Raw genomic sequence first — 23367 nt, 5'->3', positions numbered from 1 at the left:
CCAGCAGCCCTGCCAATCAGCACCTTCCCCTCCCTCCCCGCACCTCCCGATCAGCATGCAGGAAGCTCTGGGGGGAAGGGGAGAGGCATGCAGGAAGCTCTGGGGGGAAGGGGAGAGGAGCGAGGGCATAGCAGGCTCAGGGGAGGGGGCGGGAAGGGGTGGAGTGGGGGCAGGGCCTGTGGCAGAGCCAGGGGTTGAGCAGTGAGCACCCCCTGGTACATTGGAAAGTTGGCACCTGTAGCTCCAGCCCCGGAGTCGGTGCCTATACAAGGAGCCGCATATTAACTTCTGAAGAGCCGCATGTGGCTCCGGAGCCACAGGTTGGCCACCCCTGGTGTAGACAGAGTCTAAGCTTTCCTAACAGCTGAGGGGGCTAACATCAAAAGTTCCGCTCTCTTCAGTGAATTTGTAAACTTTGGGGGAATCATATCTGCAGTGTAGCAAATATCAGCAGACTTGGGCTTTAACTGTAAACATTTCTTTTAACGCTGTATGTGGGTTGTTTGGGGGAAAAAGAAACTCAGTCAGGCGGTGGCTATCTAAGCCTTTATGCCAAGTTTTGCAGAGTGGTAAAATCTGAGCTTCAGCTTCTCAACATCTCCAGAGCTGCAATAAGTGTCAGAAGTCCAGAGATACAGAGTAAGATAGATCCATGTACCTCCTGGCTGGTTAAAGCCAGTGTAGAAGAGTTGTGGCCATTTTTGGAACAGTCAGTGCTTCCCTGAGGGAAGACAAAGTACTGGCATGTCTTGGAAAAAATAATGTAGATGCTTGCTCAAGCAACCATTTTCTAATGTAGATAATCTCTCCAGTTCCATCAACCTTTTATGAAGCTCTCATTTTTTGGAAGGTTAACTAACTTCCTTGATATGGTGAAGCACTCCCAGCAGTATCTGGAGTCCTCAGGTCTTTGAGCTGAGGCACTTTTGTTGAGTGCATACTCTGAGCAGGTATGTTTTCTTTCTGGGTAGTAATAGGCAACTGTTCGTCTGACCTAAGCTCTGTGTCATGTGTGCTTCCACAAGGTCCTATTTTGTCCAACCTGCATTCAGGGGAAATTAGTGAGGCAGTGTGGTCAGTATCCTGATGACACCTAGCTTTACATTCCAGTCTCATCTAAGTGAGTGCAAAGTGACCGTACCCAGTATCTAATGAAGACTCGGGCATGGGTGAGGCCTAGCCCATTCTGATTCTCTCTCTAAAATCACTCTAAAATTAAACCAGTGAAGTGGTCAGCCTGCCGCTGGTACTAGGAACAAAAATATCAGCAAATATTGGTTCTTGCAATGCAGTGCAACTTTAGGAGTGGGTATAGTGAATACTGAGGAATTCACAAAGGTGATTCCTACAAAGAGAGAGGTTCTCTGCCTGTCTATTCTTCAGGCATCCCTGTGCCTTAGCCTCTGCTCTACTGTAACGTTGACCAGATGCTCTTAATTGAAGCAACACCCAACTGCAAATGGTTTATCTTCCTGTCTCTTTGGATAGATCATGATTTGCATCATATTCGGTTCTAATAATGCAATGTAGAGGCAGCACACATATCCTGAGAGGGGAGAACCTTGCTTTTCTTTTTAAATAAGCAACCCCTTCAGAGAGGGGTCGGAGTAAGACAGATGGTTTACCTCAGCCAGGAGAACAGGTGACCGGAACTTGGTGCCTTTTGAAGCATGAATTAGAGAGGAAAAATGAGTGTGTCCGGGGCAGTACTATTGCAAAAAAATAATGCTCATGTGCATTGGATAGCCCTCGCTTCGTTAATTTTTCAACCATTCCAGTTTCGCTTTGTGGATCCAGGCCTGCAACTGAACAGCATAAGCAGCACATCACAGCTACACACAAAAGTTTTGTGGAGTTTGCAGTTAATTACTACTTTACAGTTACTACTTTAAAATCCTGTGACTTAACAATGGCTGAACTGAAATATTGTTTGTTTGCCTTTGATCGTTTCTGCAATGAGCAAAGTGAGAATATTAACACTTTTTAATATTAATATTTAATATTTTAAGTTAATATTTTCCAGAGTGAGAATATTAACACTTTATGGAATTTTCAGTGCTGGAGAGTGACAGTGCTTTAACCAGAAAATAGATAAAGCCATGAAAACTTATCCTGTGCTGCCTCACCACTGTGCCTGAACACTGGCCTGGAAGATCTCCTCCAAGGACACGAAGAGGGTTATTTAGTTCTTGGTCTTTCAAGGTAGTTGATAGAGGTGCCTGTGAAAAGCAATTATTTGTGGGGGTTTTTTGATTAACTGCCCACTGAGAATTGGATAGCGCCCACACATTCATTTCATACTTGCCACCAGAGCTAACTACTCCAGATTTTTGGTCACTACCCAAATGGATCAAAATTAAATGAATGACCTACAAGTGAACTTTTATGATTGCGCTATAAACTCATGCAATTAATTGAAATTCTGGCACTGTTGCACTGTGGTGCTATGCTTGTTCACTCACGTAAGGCCAGAGCTGAATCCCCTTGAAGCTTGTGGAAAGATCCCAGGGCCAGGTTTAAAATTTAAGTATGTAGGCACCTAAAGATATAGTTAGGCACCTAGTGAGATTGCGTCAAACAAGTTAGGCACCTAACTCCCACTGACTTCAATGGGGCTTAGGCACTAACTTTCTTAGGTGCCCTTGTAAATCCCATTAGGCACTTAAATGCCTTTGTAAATCTGGTCCCCAGTGACTTCAATGAGCTTTGTATTAGGCCCTTACATGGGATGGAGGATCAAATGATGATATACCTTGTGGAAGAAAGATGAGGGCAGGATTGTGGGCCGGAAGGGGGGTTGTTGGAGTTTAGTGCGTAACTTCCAGCAAAGAGAAATCTGCAACTAATGGGATGTTTCTTTGCCTACTGTCCCCACGATCACTTTGCTTGTATGTTACATCTCTTTTCCGCACTTGTCACCTATCCTTTGTCTATCTAGATCCTGTGTTCTCTCAGGTGTGGGGCTGTATCTTTGAGATGCACATAATACAATACATTGTACACTACCTCAGTACACATAATAATAATAATTTACTGTGTTTAATTTCCTAACAGTTAGTAGACAGCAGTGGATATGGAAAATAAGGAATGTAGTGCCCAGGAATGTAGTAAGGTTTGTGATGGAAATATTTTATTTTTTCACTTTTGTTGTTGTTTTTTTTCAGACTGCTCTGCAATGACTACAGCCAGATACAGGCCTACCTGGGACTTGGTACTTGATCCTTTGGTGTCCTGTAAACTCTGTCTTGGGGAATATCCTGTGGAACAGATGACAACAATAGCGCAATGCCAGTGCATCTTCTGTACTCTGGTTGGTTTGCTTTTTTATTACATGTGTGTATAAAAATATAGCCTTATTATATCTCAGGGTCAGGATGAGGCATTGTTTTTTATGTTGACTTCAGTAGAGTACAATTCACTCAAAAGTGTTGGAACTGCAGAAGGTCCCCAAAGCATTGGAAGTGCAACAGAGCCATAGCACCCCTACACTCTGGGTATGCACACAGGGGTCCTGTGCAACTCGCACGCCGTGAAAATCTCCCAGAGCCAGGCTCATGTATCCCATTGTGGAGGATGAATATGGCTTACAGGGTGGTCAGTGGCAGGAGAAGAATTATCTGGTACGTCTGCAGTCGCACACAGGTTCAGTGGTCACAAATCCTTGTGGTAATAGGTATGTCAGGATTATACACCCTATTATAGCCAAGGAGCTGGAATTCTGTCTGTGGAAAGGATACAGAGCTGCTCCATGCCCTGTTTGTGATTGGGAGGGAAGGCATTCTGATTTCTCTTATCCATTTTTTTCAGGCTTTGTGTGACTTTTAAGATGAAAAATCAAGGAGTTACAGGTTATCTGTCAGACATGTTTGTTTTGTTTTTCTTAATTTGTGTGAGCAGCAGTTAGAGCCTTTGAACTGAGAATTAAGATCTGTGCTGCACTTTTTAAACTAGAGCTAGCAACTAATTTTATGCCCCACCTAAAAAGGGGTGGGGAGGGAGCAATTGGGATAATCAAGCAGTATTTCGCTGTGGATGTTTACCTCCTTGACCACTCTACTCAGACGTTATAAACTATCCTCTTTCCTTTTGTCTGTTCTTTGGAGCAGAGGCCAGGCACTCTTTTGTGATTGGAAATTACATGGCACGTTATGGGTACTTATGTCAACAAATAATGAATAACCCAAATTTTGTAACAGTTTTCTGTTGGCACTGCCTTATTGCGTGAGTACGTGCCTTGGATGAGAGAGGGGAAAGAGCGTAGTGACAGTTAAGTACAGGATATTGTACGTTTGTAGTTGTCGTGAGCATTTAAATGTGATACTTAGCAAGCACCATCATCAAAACACTGTACAGAAATCAACTGATGGATGCTCTCAGAGCTGCTGTGAAGCAGGTTAGTTGACATCCCCATTTTATAGATGGAGAAACTGAAGCAGAAGAGCTAAGGGAGCAGAGAGAGAAAGGGAAAGAACTTGGAGGTGTCTGTTGTTTAGCAGCAGTGTTTCAAACAAAGAAATCAGAGCACCCTATAACCAGCTGCACTGATTATTTTTTTACATCATTCAAAAAGCAACATACCATCAAAACACCCTGTTCATTAAAGTCACTTACTATTTATTATTACAGCATTCCTGTGCCAGTGTTGGCTCAAGGAGTGGAAACTAGTCTCTTCCATTCCTCTCATTTGCTGCTGCTGCTTCTACATGCTCTATTTTGTTAAGATCAACTGTTTCTGCTGCCCCTACTAAGGGTTCTTCTTAAGGTTACCCCTTGGATGCCCTCGTTTCCTCACAGTAGTTGGTTTCCATTTGATGACTTCATGTGAGTGTCTGTGGATTGGCATGTGGAGTGCATGCCCCAAACATGTCCAGCACTTCCTTGTGATTCTGCTGGAGATGAGCCACTTGTTGGTGATCCTTGGAGCTCTTCGTTGGTGATGAGGTCTTGCCAACCAATGCCTAGAATCTTTAATAGGCACTTATTTTCAAAGGCTTCCAGTTTTCTGTAGCTTTTGTAGTTGTATACTAGCACTGAGATTATGTTTGAGTTGAAAATTTTCAGTTTTGTTCTGGTGCTGTGAATCTTTTATTTCCATATGATGTTGAGTTTAGTGAATGCATTTTCTCTTCTCTATGTCACTTCCTTCTTCAAGTCCTTCTTAATATAATTCCATGATTTTGAATTGGGGAAAAAAAAATTGAATGTGAGGCCTGGGACAAATACTGTGCCCCTTCAGTTAAAAATAAGAATTGCTTCAATATGCCTTTGTGTAGGGAGTGATTGGTCAAGTATGCAGAAGGGTATGAAATAATTTCATGCAAAGCCAGTCTGTGTTGTCCATAGGATAGTTTTTTATATTCACAGCTAAGTTTTGCACATCTTTATTCCTTAAATCAGCTGCTGGATATTTTAGTTTCATTTCACTGTAACTTCCAAATGGTAGCCCAGAGGAGAACTGCTGCACCAGGTACGGTTCCCTGACATTTTCCCTACTGTTGCTCACTTCTTCCATTCTTCCTGGTAGAATATCATTGTTGCTTTCTATTTCTAGATAAATCATTAGGAAGTGCTGATAAACTGTGCCCTAGTAACAGGTTAAGTAAACTTAACACAGAGACATTAACATAGTGTCTCTAATTCAATCAGGTACATTAATCAGTTTTTAGAATTAGTATTTGTTTATCCTCAATAGTCTGCTCAACATGGCGAATTACACAAAAACCTAAACAGTCTTTCTGTCTTGGTACTTACAAGGCCCTCAGCGCAGTAGTGTTTGAGGAACTCAGAAAAATGAATGCATTTATTCTTGCAATCTCCCTGTGATACAGGGAAATATTATTATCCCCCTTGTACTTTTGGGGTATTGAGACAGACTGACTTCCCCAGGAAGTCAGTGGCAGAGCTGGGAATTCTACCGAGAATTCATGAATGCCTTAAACACAAGGCCTCAGTCCCTGCCCCAAAGCATTTACAGTTTAACAAATTACAATTGATTTTACTAAGGGCCAAATCCTAAACCTATTGAAATCAGTGGAAAGGCTTCCAGTGACTTCATCAGTCTTTGGATTAGGCCCTAAATACACTGGATCAGCTAATCCATTGTACAACCTCTCCAGTATCAGTGAAAATACACCAGCAAAATGTTTAACTCAGTATGTGTTTAAGCTCTTGACAGACCAGTGCATGCAAAGTTTTTGTCCAAGTGGTATGATGGAAATACAGAATAAAAATGAAAAAAAATATCGTAGCACATTGGTTAAAAAATGTGAATGGTACTTTTATGTTGATTTTCTCTGTGTTAGTTCTAGAGTCACTTTCTAAACTAGTGTATATAGAGAAAGAGAGCAGGAATATTTTACTCTCAAAGCAATCTTTCAGTGCGGTACCATCAGAATGGATGCAGAACTTAGATCAATGTGCAGATTTGCACAGACAGAAATATTATAGCGTTGAGGAATCTTTGCCCCTTGTATGACCCCAGAAGTGCTGGTGTCAGAATCTCATGAAGGATTATCTCCTCCCAACGTTAACACAATAGCACAACATTGCTATTTGGAAAGATAGAATGCGGGTATTGTTTCCTTTTGCATACCGGCTGACTTGCCAATGAATTGAATGGAACAGATTATGCCTTATCAGCAGAGGAGTGGCAAAGACACTACAATTTCCCATCGTATTATATTTAGCCAATTGTGATTGTTTTTACAGTACTCCATTGTGGGTTTTATCAGTGTGATTGTTAATGCACATAGAATGACTGTGAGCTCTCTCTAAATTTTGTGTACACAGTGAAATCCATTGGGAATATTTCAACTGCTGTGTAGTGTACTACAGTTACAAAAATCTAAGGAACGGGGAGGAAAATAAACTACTTGCTGTTAATATCCTTTTGAGTTTTGGTCACAGGAAAAGCTATTATCTTTGTCCTCGTGGAAGCCAAACTGTGTCTAAGCTATTATCATTTTTAAAGATAAATTGCATTTATGTTGGTATCCATATTCAAACTACAGATTTTTAAAGTCATTGTACTGTCTTTTTTTATTAATCACCTTCACCAGTGAAAGTTAGTGAACAGCAGACTGCTCATACAGTACTAAGTCTTCAATGCAATGTACAATCCTATTTTGGGATATGTGGTGGTTCAATTAATAGTCACCTATAGATGGAAAAATAAATCCATACATTTTCCTTTTAAAACTAGCACCTAAACACTGTTCTTATGAGTACCATAATCCTACTTTGTTTGGGATCATAGTGGATCAAGGGCCTCAAATTTTTGCTCTAAGAATATTCACATGCAAAACTTTTGTTTGGTTTGATTGTAGGCCAAAACCTTTCAGTCGTTACTTAGTCCTTTGTCAAGTTTTGGCTTGACTGGATAACAGAATGGGTTGGCTAGCATGTTCTAAACTTCTGGACTGAAATATTGGCCCAGTTGAAGTAAAAGGCAGAACTCCCATAGACTTCAGTAGGGCCAGGATTCATCCGTAATGTAGTTAAGGCCAGTTGTAATTTTAGAACCTACCAACTGGTAAAGCTAACATCCCTGGCGGGGCCTAGGCTTCAACTCAACCAACTTAGCACATGCTAAAATACAATTGCCTCCTCTACGCTCGAGGTTTAGAATGTGCTAGCTAACGTGTTCTAAATAACACCTTTCATACTCCTCAAGACAAACCCTTGGGCAAAGCTCCCACTGGTTTTCCCATTGTTTAAAACTTTTCTGTTCTTCGACTGTGCCCATCATCACGAAATCTTGAGTGTTTTCCAGAGGAGCCAGAGGTGAAAGTAAGCCGTTACCGTCAAGAGCCAGTACGCCAGGCCGAACCGGACCGGCTTCCCCGGCCGTGATTTAAAGGGCCCAGCGCTCCTGCCACTGGAGTGGCAGGACCCCCGGGCCCTTTAAGCACCGCTGGAGTCCGGCTGCCAGAGCCGGGCTCAGGGGGAGATTTAAAGGGCCCGGTGCTCCTGCTACTGCAGGGAGCCCTGGGCCCTTCAAAGCGCCGCCAGAGTCCTGCTGCTGCTACGGGTAGCGGCGGCAGGGCTCCGGCAGGGATTTAAAGGGACTGGGGCTCCGGGCTCTCCGCAGTGGCCGGAGCACCGGGCCCTTTAAATGCCCGCCTGAGCCCGGCTGCCAGAGCCCCGGGGCTCTGGCAGCTGGACTCCAGCAGGGATTTAAAGGGCCTGGAGCTCTGTGGCGGCCGGAGCCCCGGGCCCTTTAATTCACCCTTGAGTCCTGGGGCTGCCAGCTCCCTGGGGCCTTTAAATCGCCTCTTCTGGTTGAGGCCATGCCCCCACTCAGGACTCTGGCATACTGGTAAGTCCTTTAAGTTACTTTCACCCCTGAGAGGAGCCTTTTGTGACATAGAACCACAAGTCACAGATGTTAGTTTTCTTCCTTTATCTCCCCATGGGGCAGATGTGTGGGAAACTTTTTTTTAAATGAAATCCATCTTTTATACACTGTGCTATCTTTTTATAGCAGCAAGGACAAGGTCAAAGAAGCATGTGTGGCATTTGAAACAGAAAATGGTGAAGTTTGAGGTGGTGTTTAGACCCTGCAAGAGTTTGTTCCACTGCCTTGGACAACATCCCAGAAAGTTCTGCCTTCTGCACTGAGCTTCACCCTTGTGGACAACTCCTTTTGCCCTGAGGAATGCAGATGTCGACCACAGCCCTTATCCTGCAGATCTCACTAATCTTTTAGGAATGTTAGACTCTCTCTTTCTTTGTTGATTTCTCAGTCGACTAGACAGAACCATACGAAACAGTCTTTCACTCTGCCCTACATGTGGATAGTCTTCACCAGCTATTACTGGGCCCCTTTTACCAAGAGTACAATCTGCCTCCCTTTTGGCTTTCCTGGTTCCACCAGCTGCCTGAGTAATTCAGGTCATTGCTTTATTTAGACCCTTTTTTGTTGTTGCAGTTTAAAGATACTTACCTTGTTAATGGTAGGGTCTCCCCTTCCTTCCTATACCTAGCTTTCTTGATCTTCTGATAGCTGGCAGTGGTCACTTTCCTCTGCTGTCATGATTGGCTCAGAGCACTCAGAACTGCTTAGGTCTTGAGTTGGGAGACAGGCAAAAGAGAGAGACTTGAGTATCTTGTTCTCCCCCATTCCAAAGATACAGCTCTTCTCTTCTTCTCCCCCCCCCCCCACCCCCCGGTGGGGATGCAGGGGGATGCAGACTGAACAAAAATAGTGTGGAAGTGAACAGGTAAGGTTGGCTTCCTTCCCAGTTAGGCACTGGTTTATCTCTGGTTGCTGGGGGAAACCTACCTTCGGGAGACATCTCCCTGCTGTGAGTCAGCACTGTTCCAAAGCAGGGCTCTTCACCCACTGAAAGGAGTTATCCTGATCATTTTAAAGTGTGGGGTTTTAAAAAAGATTTTTCCTTGTGAATATTCACAAGAATTAGTAACTTTTTAACAGGAATGTTGTTCCCCCATCCCCACCAGCTCTTGGCAAAATACCAGAACTTGCTTCTCACAGTCATTGGACCTTTTTTCAACAAACCTTTTGATTGTATTAACTCAGAATTGCTCTTCACTATTCCATTGTGATGCATCGAGCCCTTTAACTAAACAAATACAAACACTCTTTAGGCAAGATGAATAAAGCAGACTTGTAGCAGTGGAGTTGTGTTTGTACAGTGTCTAGCACAACCAGTTCCTGATCCACGACGGGGGGCTCTGAGGTGCTACCACAATAATAATAATAATAATAATAACAATAACAATAATTAATAATGAAGTAGCCTAGTCCTAGAGGAATGAACTTGCAGCTGGGAATCGTGGACTCCTGACTTGCTGTCAGGTCTTTGTCCAGTCATCTGACTCTTTGCTATCATATTGCAAAATGAGGTTAATACTTATCTTCATCATTTGGATGTCATGAAAACTAGTGGGTTGTTATCTGTGGGTTGGAATATGTAAAGTGAAGGCCAGTCATTTCCTGCAGCTATACACTTCTCCAACACCTAGAGCATTCATCCTATTCTGTCACAAGAAATCTTTCTCAAACTGCTTCGTAAGAGAATATGCCTGTGTTGTGCAGGAGGTCAGGCTAGATGATCATAATGGTCCCTTCTGACCTTAATATCTATGAATCTATGAATATGTATTCTGTTTGCATAACGAGGGTTTTAGAATTCCTTCCTACATATAGGGTTCTTGAAAACAGACTAAAACATTTAGTTTAAAGATTAAATGTAGTTTATATGAATCAAAATAAAATTGTTAGCCTTCCTCTTGAACTATTATATATATTTTCTTCAACAAAAGCCTCAAACCCTTTTATTGACTATTGCTTTGGAAAGGTTGCAGTTTTCTTCCCTTTTTTATAATAGAAGTGCTGAAAAAGTAAATATAAGAGCCGCTAATGAATTGCTACAGTGGCTGTCATAAATGTTAAGGGAAGGGTAAACACCTTTAAAATCCCTCCTGGCCAGAGGAAAAACCCTTTCACCTGTAAAGGGTTAAGAAGCTAGGATAACCTCGCTGGCACCTGACCAAAATGACCAATGAGGAGACAAGATACTTTCAAAGCTGGAGGGGGGGAGAAACAAAGGTTCTCTTGGTCTGTGTGAGGCTTTTGCCGAGAACAGAAAGGAATGCAGTCTTAGAACTTAGTAAGTAACCTAGCTAGATATGCGTTAAATTCTGTTTGTTTAAATGGCTGAGAAAATAAGCTGTGCTGAATGGAATGGATATTCCTGTTTTTGTGTCTTCTTGTAACCTAAGGTTTTGCCTAGAGGGATTCTCTATGTTTTGAATCTAATTACCCTGTAAGGTTTTTACCATCCTGATTTTACAGAGGTGATACTTTTACTTTTTCTTCTATTAAAATTCTTCTTTTAAGAACCTGATTGCTTTTTCATTGTTCTTAAGATCCAAGGGTTTGGGTCTGTGTTCACCTATGCAAACTGTTGAGGATTTTTATCAAGCCTTCCCCAGGAAAAGGGGTGTAGGGTTTGGGGAGGATTTTGGGGGGAAAGACTTTTCCAAGCGGGCTCTTTCCCGGTTATATATCTGTTAGACGCTTGGTGGTGGCAGCAATAAAGTCCAAGGGAAAAAGGAAAATAGTTTGTACCTTGGGGAAGTTTTAACCTAAGCTGGTAAAAATAAGTTTAGGGGGTTTTCATGCAGGTCCCCACATCTGTACCCTAGAGTTCAGAGTGGGGAAGGAACCTTGACAGTGGCCTTGGATTCTGGCTTGAAAATACTGTTGGTGGTGATTCACAGTACTGAGCAGTGTTGTTAATGAGTTTGTGGCAGTCTCATGTCATAATTCTGATTGACGACAATTTTCAGAAGAGGGCTAAAGCATGATTCACGGGGACCTAGAACCAGCCTGACCAAGTCTCCCAATATGTCAGGGAGACTTCAGTTTCCTGACTCCTGATTTAATAATGTTATCTCCCGCAGAAAAACTATACTATCCAGAACCATACATGTCATCCAGACATGCAAGTCAGTGAGAGAGACTGACGCATGTTCGTGCAACACACAAGTTTGTGGGTAATATAGTTGACTTCTGCTCAGCTTCTGCTTTTGCCAGTGGGAGTGTGGGGTTTGCCGGCCAATGGTAGGGTGGGGAGATAGATCTGAAGTGTGGGAATGTGGTGGTGTGTGAGAGCCTAGGCAGCACGAGGTGAGTGAACTGGGACTGGTCAGTAAGTCAGGGATGGGGTCATTCTCCCCAAGGCCTTGGCTGTAGCAGGGAGAGAATGGGAGTTCAGGGAGGGGGAACAGTCTGACTCACCCAGTGCAGCAGGGGTGTGGTTGAGTATTAGTTGCATGTGGCAGGGGGGTGGGAGGGTCATGCCCTGTTCCCCCCAGGCTTTTGGATGCAGCAGGAGAGGGACTGGGGAGGGAATGGGCCCATGCTCTTCTATTCTACTTCAAACACCCTGCTGAGAGCAAACATCTTTTTTCCCTTCCCTGGGTATAATTGCGGCCCTGCCTCCCCAAATGCCGCCTATGGCTGAGCTTATTATAGCCTTGAGTGGGGGAGAGGAGGCGAGTGGCAACTCTGCTCGCCTCGCTGTGTGTTCTTTGGAATACAAGGCACGGGGTGGGGGGAAACTGAGTGGAGTATCAGTGTGGAGGACAAGGGGCTGTCAGTGGCGATGTTAGTGGGACTTGCAATGGAGTTGTTGGTGGGATGGAGGGAGCAGTGGGGTTAGCAATGGGGGGGGGAAGGGCTGGGGATTAATTGGGGTTGGGAGCAGGGAGGCTTCCTGAAGTTAATTTGAAAATGTAGGTAAATATGTCTGGAACTCGCATTTGGAAATGGGACACAGCAGTGAGAGTGTGACAGCAGAGGGCCCACTTCACAGCTATTTGTTGCCAGAGCATGACCATAAAGGATAGGCACCCTGGTTCATAGTATTTTCTCTCCAATCATAACAGAGTGTGACCAGAAAGAAACACATCACACAGCTGTTGTATGTTGTCTTTGTACAGATGGAGAAGGTGCCTAGATACCAAGGCCCAAAATGTTGGTGGAATCTGGCAAGGTAGGTTGTAATGCACCACTGACTCTGTGTGGACAGACTATCTGTAGTGACCCAATAATACATTATGGAGAATGCTGAAAAGCACTTTATTTAGAACTGATTTGGAGTATGTTCCAGAGTATTATCTATTTTCCATTATTACGGTCAGGACCTTGGCCTCACGGTACTGTGCACAGTGCAGACACCCAAGGAAATATGGTCTGTGTGCTCATCTTCTGAGAAAACAAGTGAGTTACAAGGGTGGAGGTGAGGGGTGAAAATCAAATATGTAGAAATTTTGTATACATAGATTCACTTACAACTTCTGTCCTGATAATTATAAGTACATACAATGACAAATATCCCCATCTACTCCTCCAGCCATTATAAACTGGCTGATTTCTTACAAGCATTACAATCAAGGTGAATCCTGAGGGTGTTAGTCTTACATATAGATCAGTTAGACGTTCCAAGCGCAGTGTTTCCCTTCCTCTTCTGGAGATATTTGACTGGAAACAGGCTCTTGTTTTTGAGCTCATTTAGTTCCTGCCTGTTGGTCCTAAACTGGCATGCTAGTGATTTCCACAGCAATCAGTTATGTCTCAAAGGATTTTTAGCTTCAGCTCTACTACATGTCTAATGCTGTAGAAGCAAACAGGGCTTCTCTTTGGAGAAATCTCTCTCTGCACAAGCCCATCCTTGACAATGGAGCAAGAAGGATTGTACATGACTTTGACAGCCATGGTTTTAGGGCCACCTCCCTCTGCTCAAACTAGGGCAGAAATCCCTTAATGCAGTAGAATGGCAGTTGTGCTGCCCAGGGTAATAGGTTGTAGCAAGGCACAGCACAGAGGAACACTGTTATTCTCTGGATAGCGCACACAGATATTCCCTGGGGGTGTTTGCTGCATCAGTGGGGAAAAAGAGCAGGCACATGACTAGGGTCCCACCCAATTCATGGTCCATTTTGGTCAATTTCACAGTCATGGGACTTTAAAAATAGTAAATTTCATGATTTCGGCTATTAAAATCTGAAATGTCATGGTGTTGTAATTGTAGGGGTCCTGACCCAAAAAGGAGTTGGGGGTGAGGGGGTTCAAGGTTATTGTAGGGGGGGTTGCAATGCTACTACCCTTACTTCTGCACTGCTGCTGGCGGCAGTGCTGCCTTCAGAGCTGGGCAGCTGGAGAGTGGCAGCTACGGCCAGAAGCCCAGCTCTGAAGACAGAGCCACCAGCAGCAGCAGCAGTGCAGAAGTAAGGCTGGCATGGCATGGTATTGCCACCTTTACTTCTGCACGGCTGCCTGCAGAACTGGGCGCCCGGCCAGCAGCTGCCACTCTCCAGCCGCCCAGCTCTGAAGGCAGCACAGAAGGGTGGCAATACCGTGACCCCACTGCAACTCCCTTTTGGGTCAGGACCCCCAATCTGAGAAACGCTGGTCTCCACCGTGAAATCTGTATGGTATATAGTAAAAGCACACAAAAAAACAGATTTCACAGTGGGAGACCAGATTTCTTGGTCCGTGATGCTTTTTTCTTGGCTGTGAATTTGGTAGGGCCCTACACGTGACTAGTGGGGTCTATGACTATTTGGATCTGCTGGCTAAAAACCCCTGGATAATGGAAGAGCTTGGGAAGTACTTACTAGTACAGTCCATGGACTATATTGATAGCTCTGCCCCTGTACTGGGTTTTTTTAAATCGGTGAATTTGAACAACTGGAGACCTGGTGGCCACTTCACTTCCCTTGGTTCCACTAGTTGTGGGGTAGTGTTAAGTTATGGCCAAGGTTTCATACAAGTCCTGCTGGCTAAAGCTGCTCAGCGGATGCACTGAATCAATGTGTCCCAAAGAGCTGTGACCACATCTGCTCCCTGGTTGGTGCCACCCACTTTTTGTACCATTTTGTGTCTTTGAAGCTGGAATTGTGCGCACCTATCTCCACTGGAGCTCCTCCTCCAAGCAGACCACTCAGTACTGAGGGACCTGTAGTGCTGGTTTATGGCAGCCAGCATAACTTGTCCACTCATTTGAGTATCGTGGCTCCATTGTCACCCAGGAGGGAGGTTGCCTTGCTGACATGAAACATGGAATCAGCAAGACTATGGGTTTATGCATGCTCTTTGATGGTGTCCTCTGTGGTTTCAGTGCCACATATTAACTCAGACTAAGATGCGTACCTATCAAACAGCAGTGGCTTCTGTCCTTTTGTATTGCTCTGAAATCGGGGCCTCCACAGAGACACAGTGCTGGATGCTTTCAACGTGAAACAGCAATGATGTATTGAAGGCAAATGGTGGTGTCATCACGTCACAAATGAGGATGTCAGGCACTGGATCATCTAGCCTCCAGTGTCTTCCCAAGTGACTCTGTGTCAGCTCAGGTGGCTTTGCCATCTGCACCATATGCTGGAGTCCATACCATCCCACCAGCTTTGTGCTGGATCCAACAAAAGATGGATGGAGAAGCACGCAGACAGCCGCATGCACACTGGAGGGGTGTCACGGCTTCCAACCTCATCCCCTTTAGCCTTAATATAGAGTTTTGTTTCAAAGAACAGGTCTATAAAAATGACTATTTTCAAAAAGGATAACTGGAATAAAGATCTGTCTAGTGCACATCTGTCACCATGGTATCTAGGTGATCTATGGGAATGGGTGCAGTAATATATTACTTGACTTGTTAATAGACATGGTCAATCACTGCTGTTTTAAGGAGGAATCCCTCCCACAGTCACTTCAGTTGCCTTGTACAAATCTCTCCATGATTAAATGTGCATAGATGTTGTGTAGTAAATTGCTTGTCAGCCAAGTAGGATTAGTGTGGTGCTAAGAAGAAATGTAACAAGATTTGTAGATGCCACAGAGCATCTTGCACTCTGGAGAAGCAGTGATGGGGGAAGGGTGTATACTGGAGCTTCTCGCGGTTATTAAGCACCTTCTCTTCTGGTGATTACAGAGCAGCGATCATGCTGGTAGCTTTGCTGCTAGCCCTTTTACACAGTAAAGCCACACAGACTATTAGATGGGAAAGAAGCTTAAAAACAGCAAAGTTACCTTTTTGTATTTTGCTTTTGGAATACATTGCATACCATGTCCCAGCTCTGCTGTATAGTCAAAAGCCAGACACTGGGAGGTTACCTGGCTTGCTAGAGCTATAGGTAAAACTGTCTACCAGTTTAACCATTTCATCTGCTAAGCTGGCTGCGAAATTGAAATTGTCAGTCTGATATGATGATTAATGTTACCTAGGATATCGAACTATGTGCAGCAGCAAGGGCATAAATACAGCATTGCTGAGTCTTCCTTAGAAAGGAATTTCTTCTCCCCAAATTATTTTTCTCTTATTTTATGTGTGAGGATATGCAACAAAAATAAACAGAATGGTAGTGTTTTAAAGCAGAAGGTGATCTTTCATAGCAAAACCACACAACTTTGTAAAATGTAACTACTGCAAAAAATAAGATAACATTGTGCATCTATTACTTCCATCTCTATCTGTCTAACCCCATCACTGTAGCACTTGAGCAGCTGTCTAGTATCCTTTCACCAGAAGAGCTACACGTGACTCAGAATGTAGATTGGGAGCTATAACAAACCAAATGTAAACTGCTCTGAGATGCAGGACATCACAAATTTCATTCTTTTACAGAATTTAAGGCCAAAAGGGACTATTGTGGTTATCTAGTTTGACCTCCTTCATAACATAGAACTTTAAATGTCAACTAGTAATTCCTGCATCTAGCCCAACAAGCTCTGGTTGAATTAGATATAAATATATATATTTAGAAAGATATCCAGTCTTGCTTTAAAGACTCCAGATAATAGACAATTTGCAATTAGTTTGAGTGATTAATTACCCTTACTTAAAACATTTCTCAGTGTCTTGTCTGAACTTTCCTTCCTGTTTCGGCTTTGGTTCTTCTTACTTTGCCCATGTTAGTGTAGGCTCACTAATTTCCATAGGCCCTGATTCAGGAAAGCAGTTAAGCATCTCTGTAACTTTAGGTATATGTGTGATGGCATTCACTCACAGCAGGTGGTTCCTCCTTGAGGCTGCTGTGGGGATCAGCTCTTGCTTTATCTGGTGCTCTCTTCCATCAGTTACTTGAGCTGTGACCCATCTCTTTCTTCACAACTGAGGCCTCCCTCTTTGTGACTCAGCCCTCCAGCCAGGTCACTATATATAGTTATCCCTTTCTGGGGTAACCAGTTTGGTTACTGTCTCCAGTGAGCCTGTGCCACTTCCCAGTGGCTGGTAGGGGAACCCAGACCCATCCTCTACACTGGGTTCCAGCCCAGCAGGGACCCTATAAAAAGCAGCCCAGGTCTGCAAAGTCCTGTTCCTTACTGGTGTTTTCCTGGGCTTCTTCAGCTCCCTCGGACTCCCTTTCTTCAACAACTCTCTGCGGTTGACCATTCTTTCAGAACTAGACTCCCAGGGCTTATTCTCCCTCGTGGGCTTTCTCCTTCCCTCTTCTCTGCTCCCAGATTCTCTCCCTGCCGTCTCTTTCTGCGGCAATCTTCCTGGCTGTATAATCCAGCCTACTCCTGCCCATCTGGGCTTTTGTTCAGTTAGGCCTGGCTTTTCATCCGGGTGCAGCCAGGTTCCCTAACTGGCCTCTCAGGCCCACGCTGACCCCTTCAGGGCCTGTGTGGGTATATACACGCCATCACATATATATTTAAAATTGTGGAAATTAAATTATTTACTTGATATCAATATTAAGGGCTACTGTGCCTGTATTTCTCCCTTGTGGTCCAGCCATGGCACCCATTCTAGGCTCTGGGCTCTTCAGCCATCACCTCTCTTGGTCAGAGACATGTGACTGATGTTTTTCCAGGCTGCATAGTTCTCTGGCCAGATTGTGAGTTCCCCAGCAAGTCAGACTGCTTAAACAGGTCTGCTTTGCTTTCTCCTCAGAGGTTATAAACAGTGTAATTACCCGCAGTTATAAGATTACAGTTTTTCTTAAGCAAACACATTTATTCGTATGCTGAATGCATTACCGAGAAAACATATTAAAACAATAAAAGAACCTATACACATGGTCATACATTTACCCCAGAGATCACCCCACTTCAATAAGGCTCTGGTAGGAGTCAGTCTTTCAAAACTCACACAGGGGCTATTTCTATGGTAATTTCTTTGTGTACATTGTACTGTATCATGCTAATCTAAATCTGAAGGTACATAACCGTCCAAACTGACCTAAGAATGCAGTGATTCTTTTGCCCCAACTATTTGGGGGTTACCAGGCCATGTCTGACAGTTGATGTTGCACTTCACTGGAGCTGGAGGCCAATGTGAAGCACCTTTGAAGGGCATTCATTCTATTAATATGATGAAATCTGCTTTTAAGTAACATTAGGACAAGTTGGTTTGCACGTTGGTTTGCAAATGTGCAGCCCTTGAGGATAAAACTGCCCCTCCCCCCGCCATTCTGAAAAGCCCCTCAGTTTATTCCCAGAATCGGGGTGGGCTAGTAGACACCGGGCAGTGATGAGAGCAGTTCCCCCAGCAGCTGTGAAAACAGAGGAGACAGCTCCCTCCCCATCCTGCAACCATGTGTATGGCTGAACTAAGGGAGCTTCTTCAAGAAACAATGCTCCTAACAGCAGACAGGCTCCTCTTAAAACAAGAAATCAAAGGATAGCAGCATTCCTACAAAATCCATTATATGCAAATTCCTGGACCATTGCATGAAACAAGAATTCTTCCAGACAGCAGCCTGGAGGAAAGGGAAAGGGTGGTGTGTAAGGAAATTTGTTAGACCAGGGAAGGGGAAAACAGATGTGTGGGGATGATGACGGTCACCTCGGGTTTTTTTGAGGATTCGACAACTATCATAGTTTGTACTAATGGGTCTTCACATGACTCCACAGCCCAGTTTGGGAAGAACAGCCTTCACTGAACTGGCCACAGAGCCATTTGCCTAGTTGTATTGATCGCTTAGTTGTTTCCATGCCTGGCACTGTGCTTCCAGCTGCTCCAGGTAATCCTTCTCAAAGTCACGGATACCCAGTCTTATGGTGTGGTGCCATGCAGTACCATCAATCGCCAGTTGCTCAAAGAAATGTTTGTTTTGCACAGATTTTGTTTGAGTGCCTTTGAAGTGTTTCATCTGCCTTCTGCACTTACGATTGCTGGAGTTTAATACAGAATGTAAGTACGCAGCTGCTCTGCTTCTTCCCCATGACCCCCGCCCTGCTCCACCCCAGCCCCACCCCTTCCTGCTGCTGAGGAGTGCAGCAGGGCAGGGCCTGCACTCACCAGTGGCAGGAAGTGCAGTGACCCGGCCCCAGCCGCGCCACCAGTGAGTGCTGGGGAGTGGTTCCCCCCTGTCCCCCAAGCCAGCCCCCTCCCTCCCCACGGAGGCCTGGGGCGAGCCCCTGTCCCGTTCTTCCCCGCCCGCCCCCCGTGCAGGGGCTGCGTAGGGCCCCAGAATAGCTAGGAGCAGCCCTGGGGAGTTGGTTCAAGAGGATCCGTACAAGAATCTTGCGGGCCACAGAAAGCAAAGAGATACTGCAGTAGTTATCATAGTCGCTCTTCAAGATTTTTATAAATGGTGACAATGTTGGAATCTTTCATCTTGAAGCCAGATATGTGAGAAAAATTCAAAGAGCTCGTGAATGAGATTTCCTCCACTTTGGAAAACCTAGGTTGGAATGGGATTGGGACCGGAGGATTTATTATTTGTCATTACTTGAACAGTCTTCAGTGCCTCGGCTCGTATGGGTGAATCGGCCAGTTGTGTGGGGAGGAGGGAGGGGAGGACAGAAGGGAATGGAAAAGGCAGGGAAAATGGTATTGTGTGCACATGTGCCGGGGAATGTGGAAGTCAGGATCTGGGGGAAACTGGCCAGTACACTCTGGCTGCTTTACTCTCCCTTGCTGAGAAACAAAGGTATCTTGAGTTATGAAGAACTTCTCTGAGCAGGACTTCCATCCTCTCAGATACTGCTCAACTGAGACTAAAGAATTAATGTTTGTATAATCAGTTCACAGTTGCCAAGTTTAATGCAGCTGCAATGATATTTTGTTTAAATTTTGTTTGTTTATTTACAAGTTTTAAGTATTGTTAGTAAGGACACATGACCAAGTTAATTCAGTGGAAATTGGTTTTTTTAGATACAGATGATTCTTCTTAGTGTCTCGTTACAAGGAAAATAAAAATGCTGCTTAACATGTTGGTATTCACAAGAGCCTGTATATAGCAGGCAGATGCCTTTGCCACTTTCTCTCACCCATTCCAGCCACTAGGCAACTAATCTCAATTCCCCTTCCCTCCTAGGAGATTTGTTACACAGCACTGATCGTTTTACAGGTCATTTTCAGTGATTGCCACTCAAATAGCAATTCATGGATGGGGTTGTTTTTTTTAATCACTTTGCCCCTTTGTTCTTCTAGGAATAATCTTACAAAAGGTTTAACAGGAGGAAAATCCTACAGTAATTTTACTGGGATGGTTTAAAAGGGATAGCATTGTTGGGAACACTGGGGCATGGCCACTAGGTAACTCGAGGGGATGGAAGACCACGAGTGTCGATGAAGCCCCCTCGCACTAGGCCCCGGTGTCCTTGCCCCCCCCCTCCTGCCTGGAGGCACTCGCAGCAGCTCTGCGTGCTAGGCCCAAGTGTCCTTGGCCCCCCCGCCTGGAGGCACACACAGCAGTTATGCTGAGAATCTGCAACAGTATGTTGCAGAGTCAGACTGCCTGAAACTAAGCAAGGCCAAACAGGGGAGATATGGAAGAACAATGCTGAATAAAGCAGCTTTATGTATAGTTTAACAAATGATACAGAGAATCAGGGAACTAGCTGGGAACTGGATTGGCTGGCTATATGGATACTTGGAGCAGCTTGCTATTGGATAAGTATGCTGGGAAAAAGGATGTATAAAAGCCTGTGTAACTTCCTGCTCTGTTGTACAGGATTTGAGATTCAAATCTCCCTGTACCTTTTTGAAGCTTCAAATAAACTTTTCTGCTTCTCCACCCCGTTGTGATTATTGGGTGTAGCACACCGGGTAACGAACCAACTCAAGCTGTTGTTCAGCCTCTCGGCACTGGGTGCCGGCAACAGCATCAAGGTTAGTTACTGAGCTCTGGATTGTGAACTGGGCACATAATCTGTTTTGTATTTCATTCCCTGGGTGGACATGGTGATCTGCTGATGCAATGTGGAATTTCTAACAGTGCTACCAGTTTTGGTTTTCTAATGCTGGCGCCACCTCATGCATTCACTTCCAGGTAGTGTGGGGAGGAGAGATCCACCCAAGAGGAGGGAGCTTACACTGCTGCTGCTTCAGCCCCAGGAGCCTCTGTTATATGGAAAAGGGAATTTTGAACAGCCAGAAAGAGCCTCGCCTGAAATAAAACCCTTACGGGACAGGACCTGGGACAGATTCTGCCTGACACTTACTGGCTTCAAGGCAGAAGCTGGGTTCCTAAGCAGATGTAGCAGGAGAAGCACATTTTGGCTTGGTTGGTATTAAGAGTATGTGAAGCTCAATGATAAGTTAGTGGATAGAGAAGGCCCTGAGTATTGGACAAGGCAGGGATGAGCTTCTCCCTTCCCTAGAAGATGTTAGAAAAGGGGAACATATGTTTGACTGGCTTTGGCAAAGGTCCCAAACAGGGTGGTGAAGAGAATTGCCAAATTAATCATTAATGATGGTAAAGCGCACTGAGCTCAAAAACTGTTCTTTTAAGTGTTAAGCGTTGTCATTAAATATATATGCTGTTTCATCTGAATCCACACTCTCCATTTACAGATGGGGGGGTGAGAAGAGCCGACAATGGCACCCTTGTAGGACTGATACCCCTGCCACTGGTGGTTCTGAGATCCACAGTCCAGGGCCCTGGTCTCACAGATTTCAGCTGTCTGTGGTAGTTGCCAGCCATACTCCCAGCAGCCCCAGCCGAGCAGGAGACTGTAGATCAGAAATATTCCAGGAGCCAAGCATTTCCTGCAGTGAATCCCTGTCTTCGTTGCTTTTGTTCTGACAAAGGCAAGGAGATGGGCCTTAGTATACTTTCCTCAAAGATGCAGAGTTACTGTTTCCACAGCAATGGTAACTTTTAAAAGTATCAGCTATTCAGTTTCTTTCTATTTTTCTCCAAGAAGCTGAGATATTGTTTCTCCTGAAAAAAAAAAAAAACGCACCTTATAATGGGGAATCTGACAAAATAATTTGTTGGGATATAAAGAGCTATATTGCCACCAATGGAGTAACTCACTGCAGTAGTTGAAAGTATGATGTTGGGAGAAAGCGAGGATTTTGCCATAGTCAAAATGCAAGAGGGGAAAGCCAAAATATCAGTGTGGGATGAAGAACAAATCCTCACAAAGGAGCCATGCAGACAGGCTTAAAGAATGCACAGTGTGCATAGGGAAGACTGAAGGAGCAGAATATAAATGTGGATCTCTGCCGTTACTGGGTGCATTATATGTGATGGTACAATTAAGACGGGAGAAATTGTTCACCACTTGTTATTTCAGTAGAAAGCCAATTGAGAGTTCTTTAAAGTTTTTATTTATTTATTTACTTTTGATTCTCCCCTGTAGAGCAGAGAGGGAGGTTTCAGTTGGTATTGTATTTCTAAGCATAACACAAGTCCACATGACTCACGTTATTTCTGGTGGGTTAGCTGATTTCCTCCGGCTTCTCAGATACTTACCATTTCACTGAAAATACTCAGTGATTTGAGGTGAAGTAAATAAGTAAAAGTGAGATGTCATTATGTGTTGATGCTTAGGATGCTTCTGTCAGTTGAGGGGTGGCGGGACTAAAGTGCTATTTGTAGTTCTGGTATTTTGTTTCCATTGCCTAGACCTGGAGGGGGGTGGATTATAGTGCTGGCATTTGGCATATGGTGCTGGCCTATGGTGCTGACATTATAAATCAAGATGGTGGCAGCTGGTAGGAGGGGAGCTGAGGAGAGAGCCAGGGCAAGATGGCAGCTGGGGGGAAGTAAGACTGGCTAAGGGCAAAGAGAAAAGCCACTATAGCACATGGTATTGGCTTAATCTGATCCCTGTGTGGCTCTTTTCATAAGCGAAGAGGTTTGCCCTTAGCCAGAACACCTTTCCTCCCTCCAGCTGTTGTGTGTTTTGCCGTATGCCACACTTTTAGAGACCATATTTTCAATTCTGCTTTCTCTAAAGCTCAGTGGGATCCTTTGGGATGAAGAATACTATATATATGCATAATTATTATTATTTATTAATTTATAATTGTTTTTATTATGCAGGACATTCTTTTTTGAGTCCTCATTTGTGCGTTCTTCCTTCACATTGAGAATGAAATATATCCTCACCTAGAAGAAAAGGAGTACTTGTGGCACCTTAGAGACTAACCAATTTATTTGAGCATGAGCTTTCGTGAGCTACAGCTCACTTCATCAGTAGCTCACGAAAGCTCATGCTCAAATAAATTGGTTAGTCTCTAAGGTGCCACAAGTACTCCTTTTCTTTTTGCAAATACAGACTAACACGGCTGTTCCTCTGAATCCTCACCAAGAAGTTCAGTTAGTTATTTTCTGTGGAATGGGAAATAAGCCACATAACCTTTCCCATTCTGTTGTATGTGACAGATGACTTTTAATGGGTAGCTACTGCTTACTAAACTGTTATGGTTTCTGGTGATATAAATCTGAGGGATTTATGAAGACTGGTTAATCTAATTTTATCTTTTATTTTCCTAACATTCCATTTTACTTGCCTCTTATTTACTGTGTAATTTTTAATTGAGGCAAAGCTGTCTAATGACTAGAGCATGGAAATTGATTTCAGGAGATGTAGTTCCTGCCACTTATTTAGTTTACTGTATAACCTTGGGAAGTCTCTGAATATGTTTGTCT

General features: G+C 44.1%; 1 protein-coding gene across 3 annotated transcripts in view; it reads left to right on the top strand.

Moving 5' to 3' along the window:
* Positions 1 to 23367, top strand: part of RNF144A (ring finger protein 144A) — a 98506-nt gene that overhangs the window by 55291 nt on the left and 19848 nt on the right. For 2 of the 3 annotated variants that reach the window (XM_048845440.2, XM_048845441.2), the window contains exon 2: positions 3165 to 3310. In XM_048845440.2, coding sequence (XP_048701397.1) covers positions 3165 to 3310 — 146 coding nt within the window. Of the gene's footprint in view, positions 1 to 3164; positions 3311 to 19994; positions 20595 to 23367 lie in introns of those variants that run through there. The other variant, XM_048845442.2, reaches the window with a different exon arrangement.

The sequence above is a fragment of the Caretta caretta genome, chromosome 3, assembly GCF_965140235.1.
Source record: "Caretta caretta isolate rCarCar2 chromosome 3, rCarCar1.hap1, whole genome shotgun sequence".
NCBI classification, from domain to species: Eukaryota; Metazoa; Chordata; order Testudines; family Cheloniidae; genus Caretta; species Caretta caretta.
This window is presented reverse-complemented; position numbering and strand designations above follow the sequence as displayed.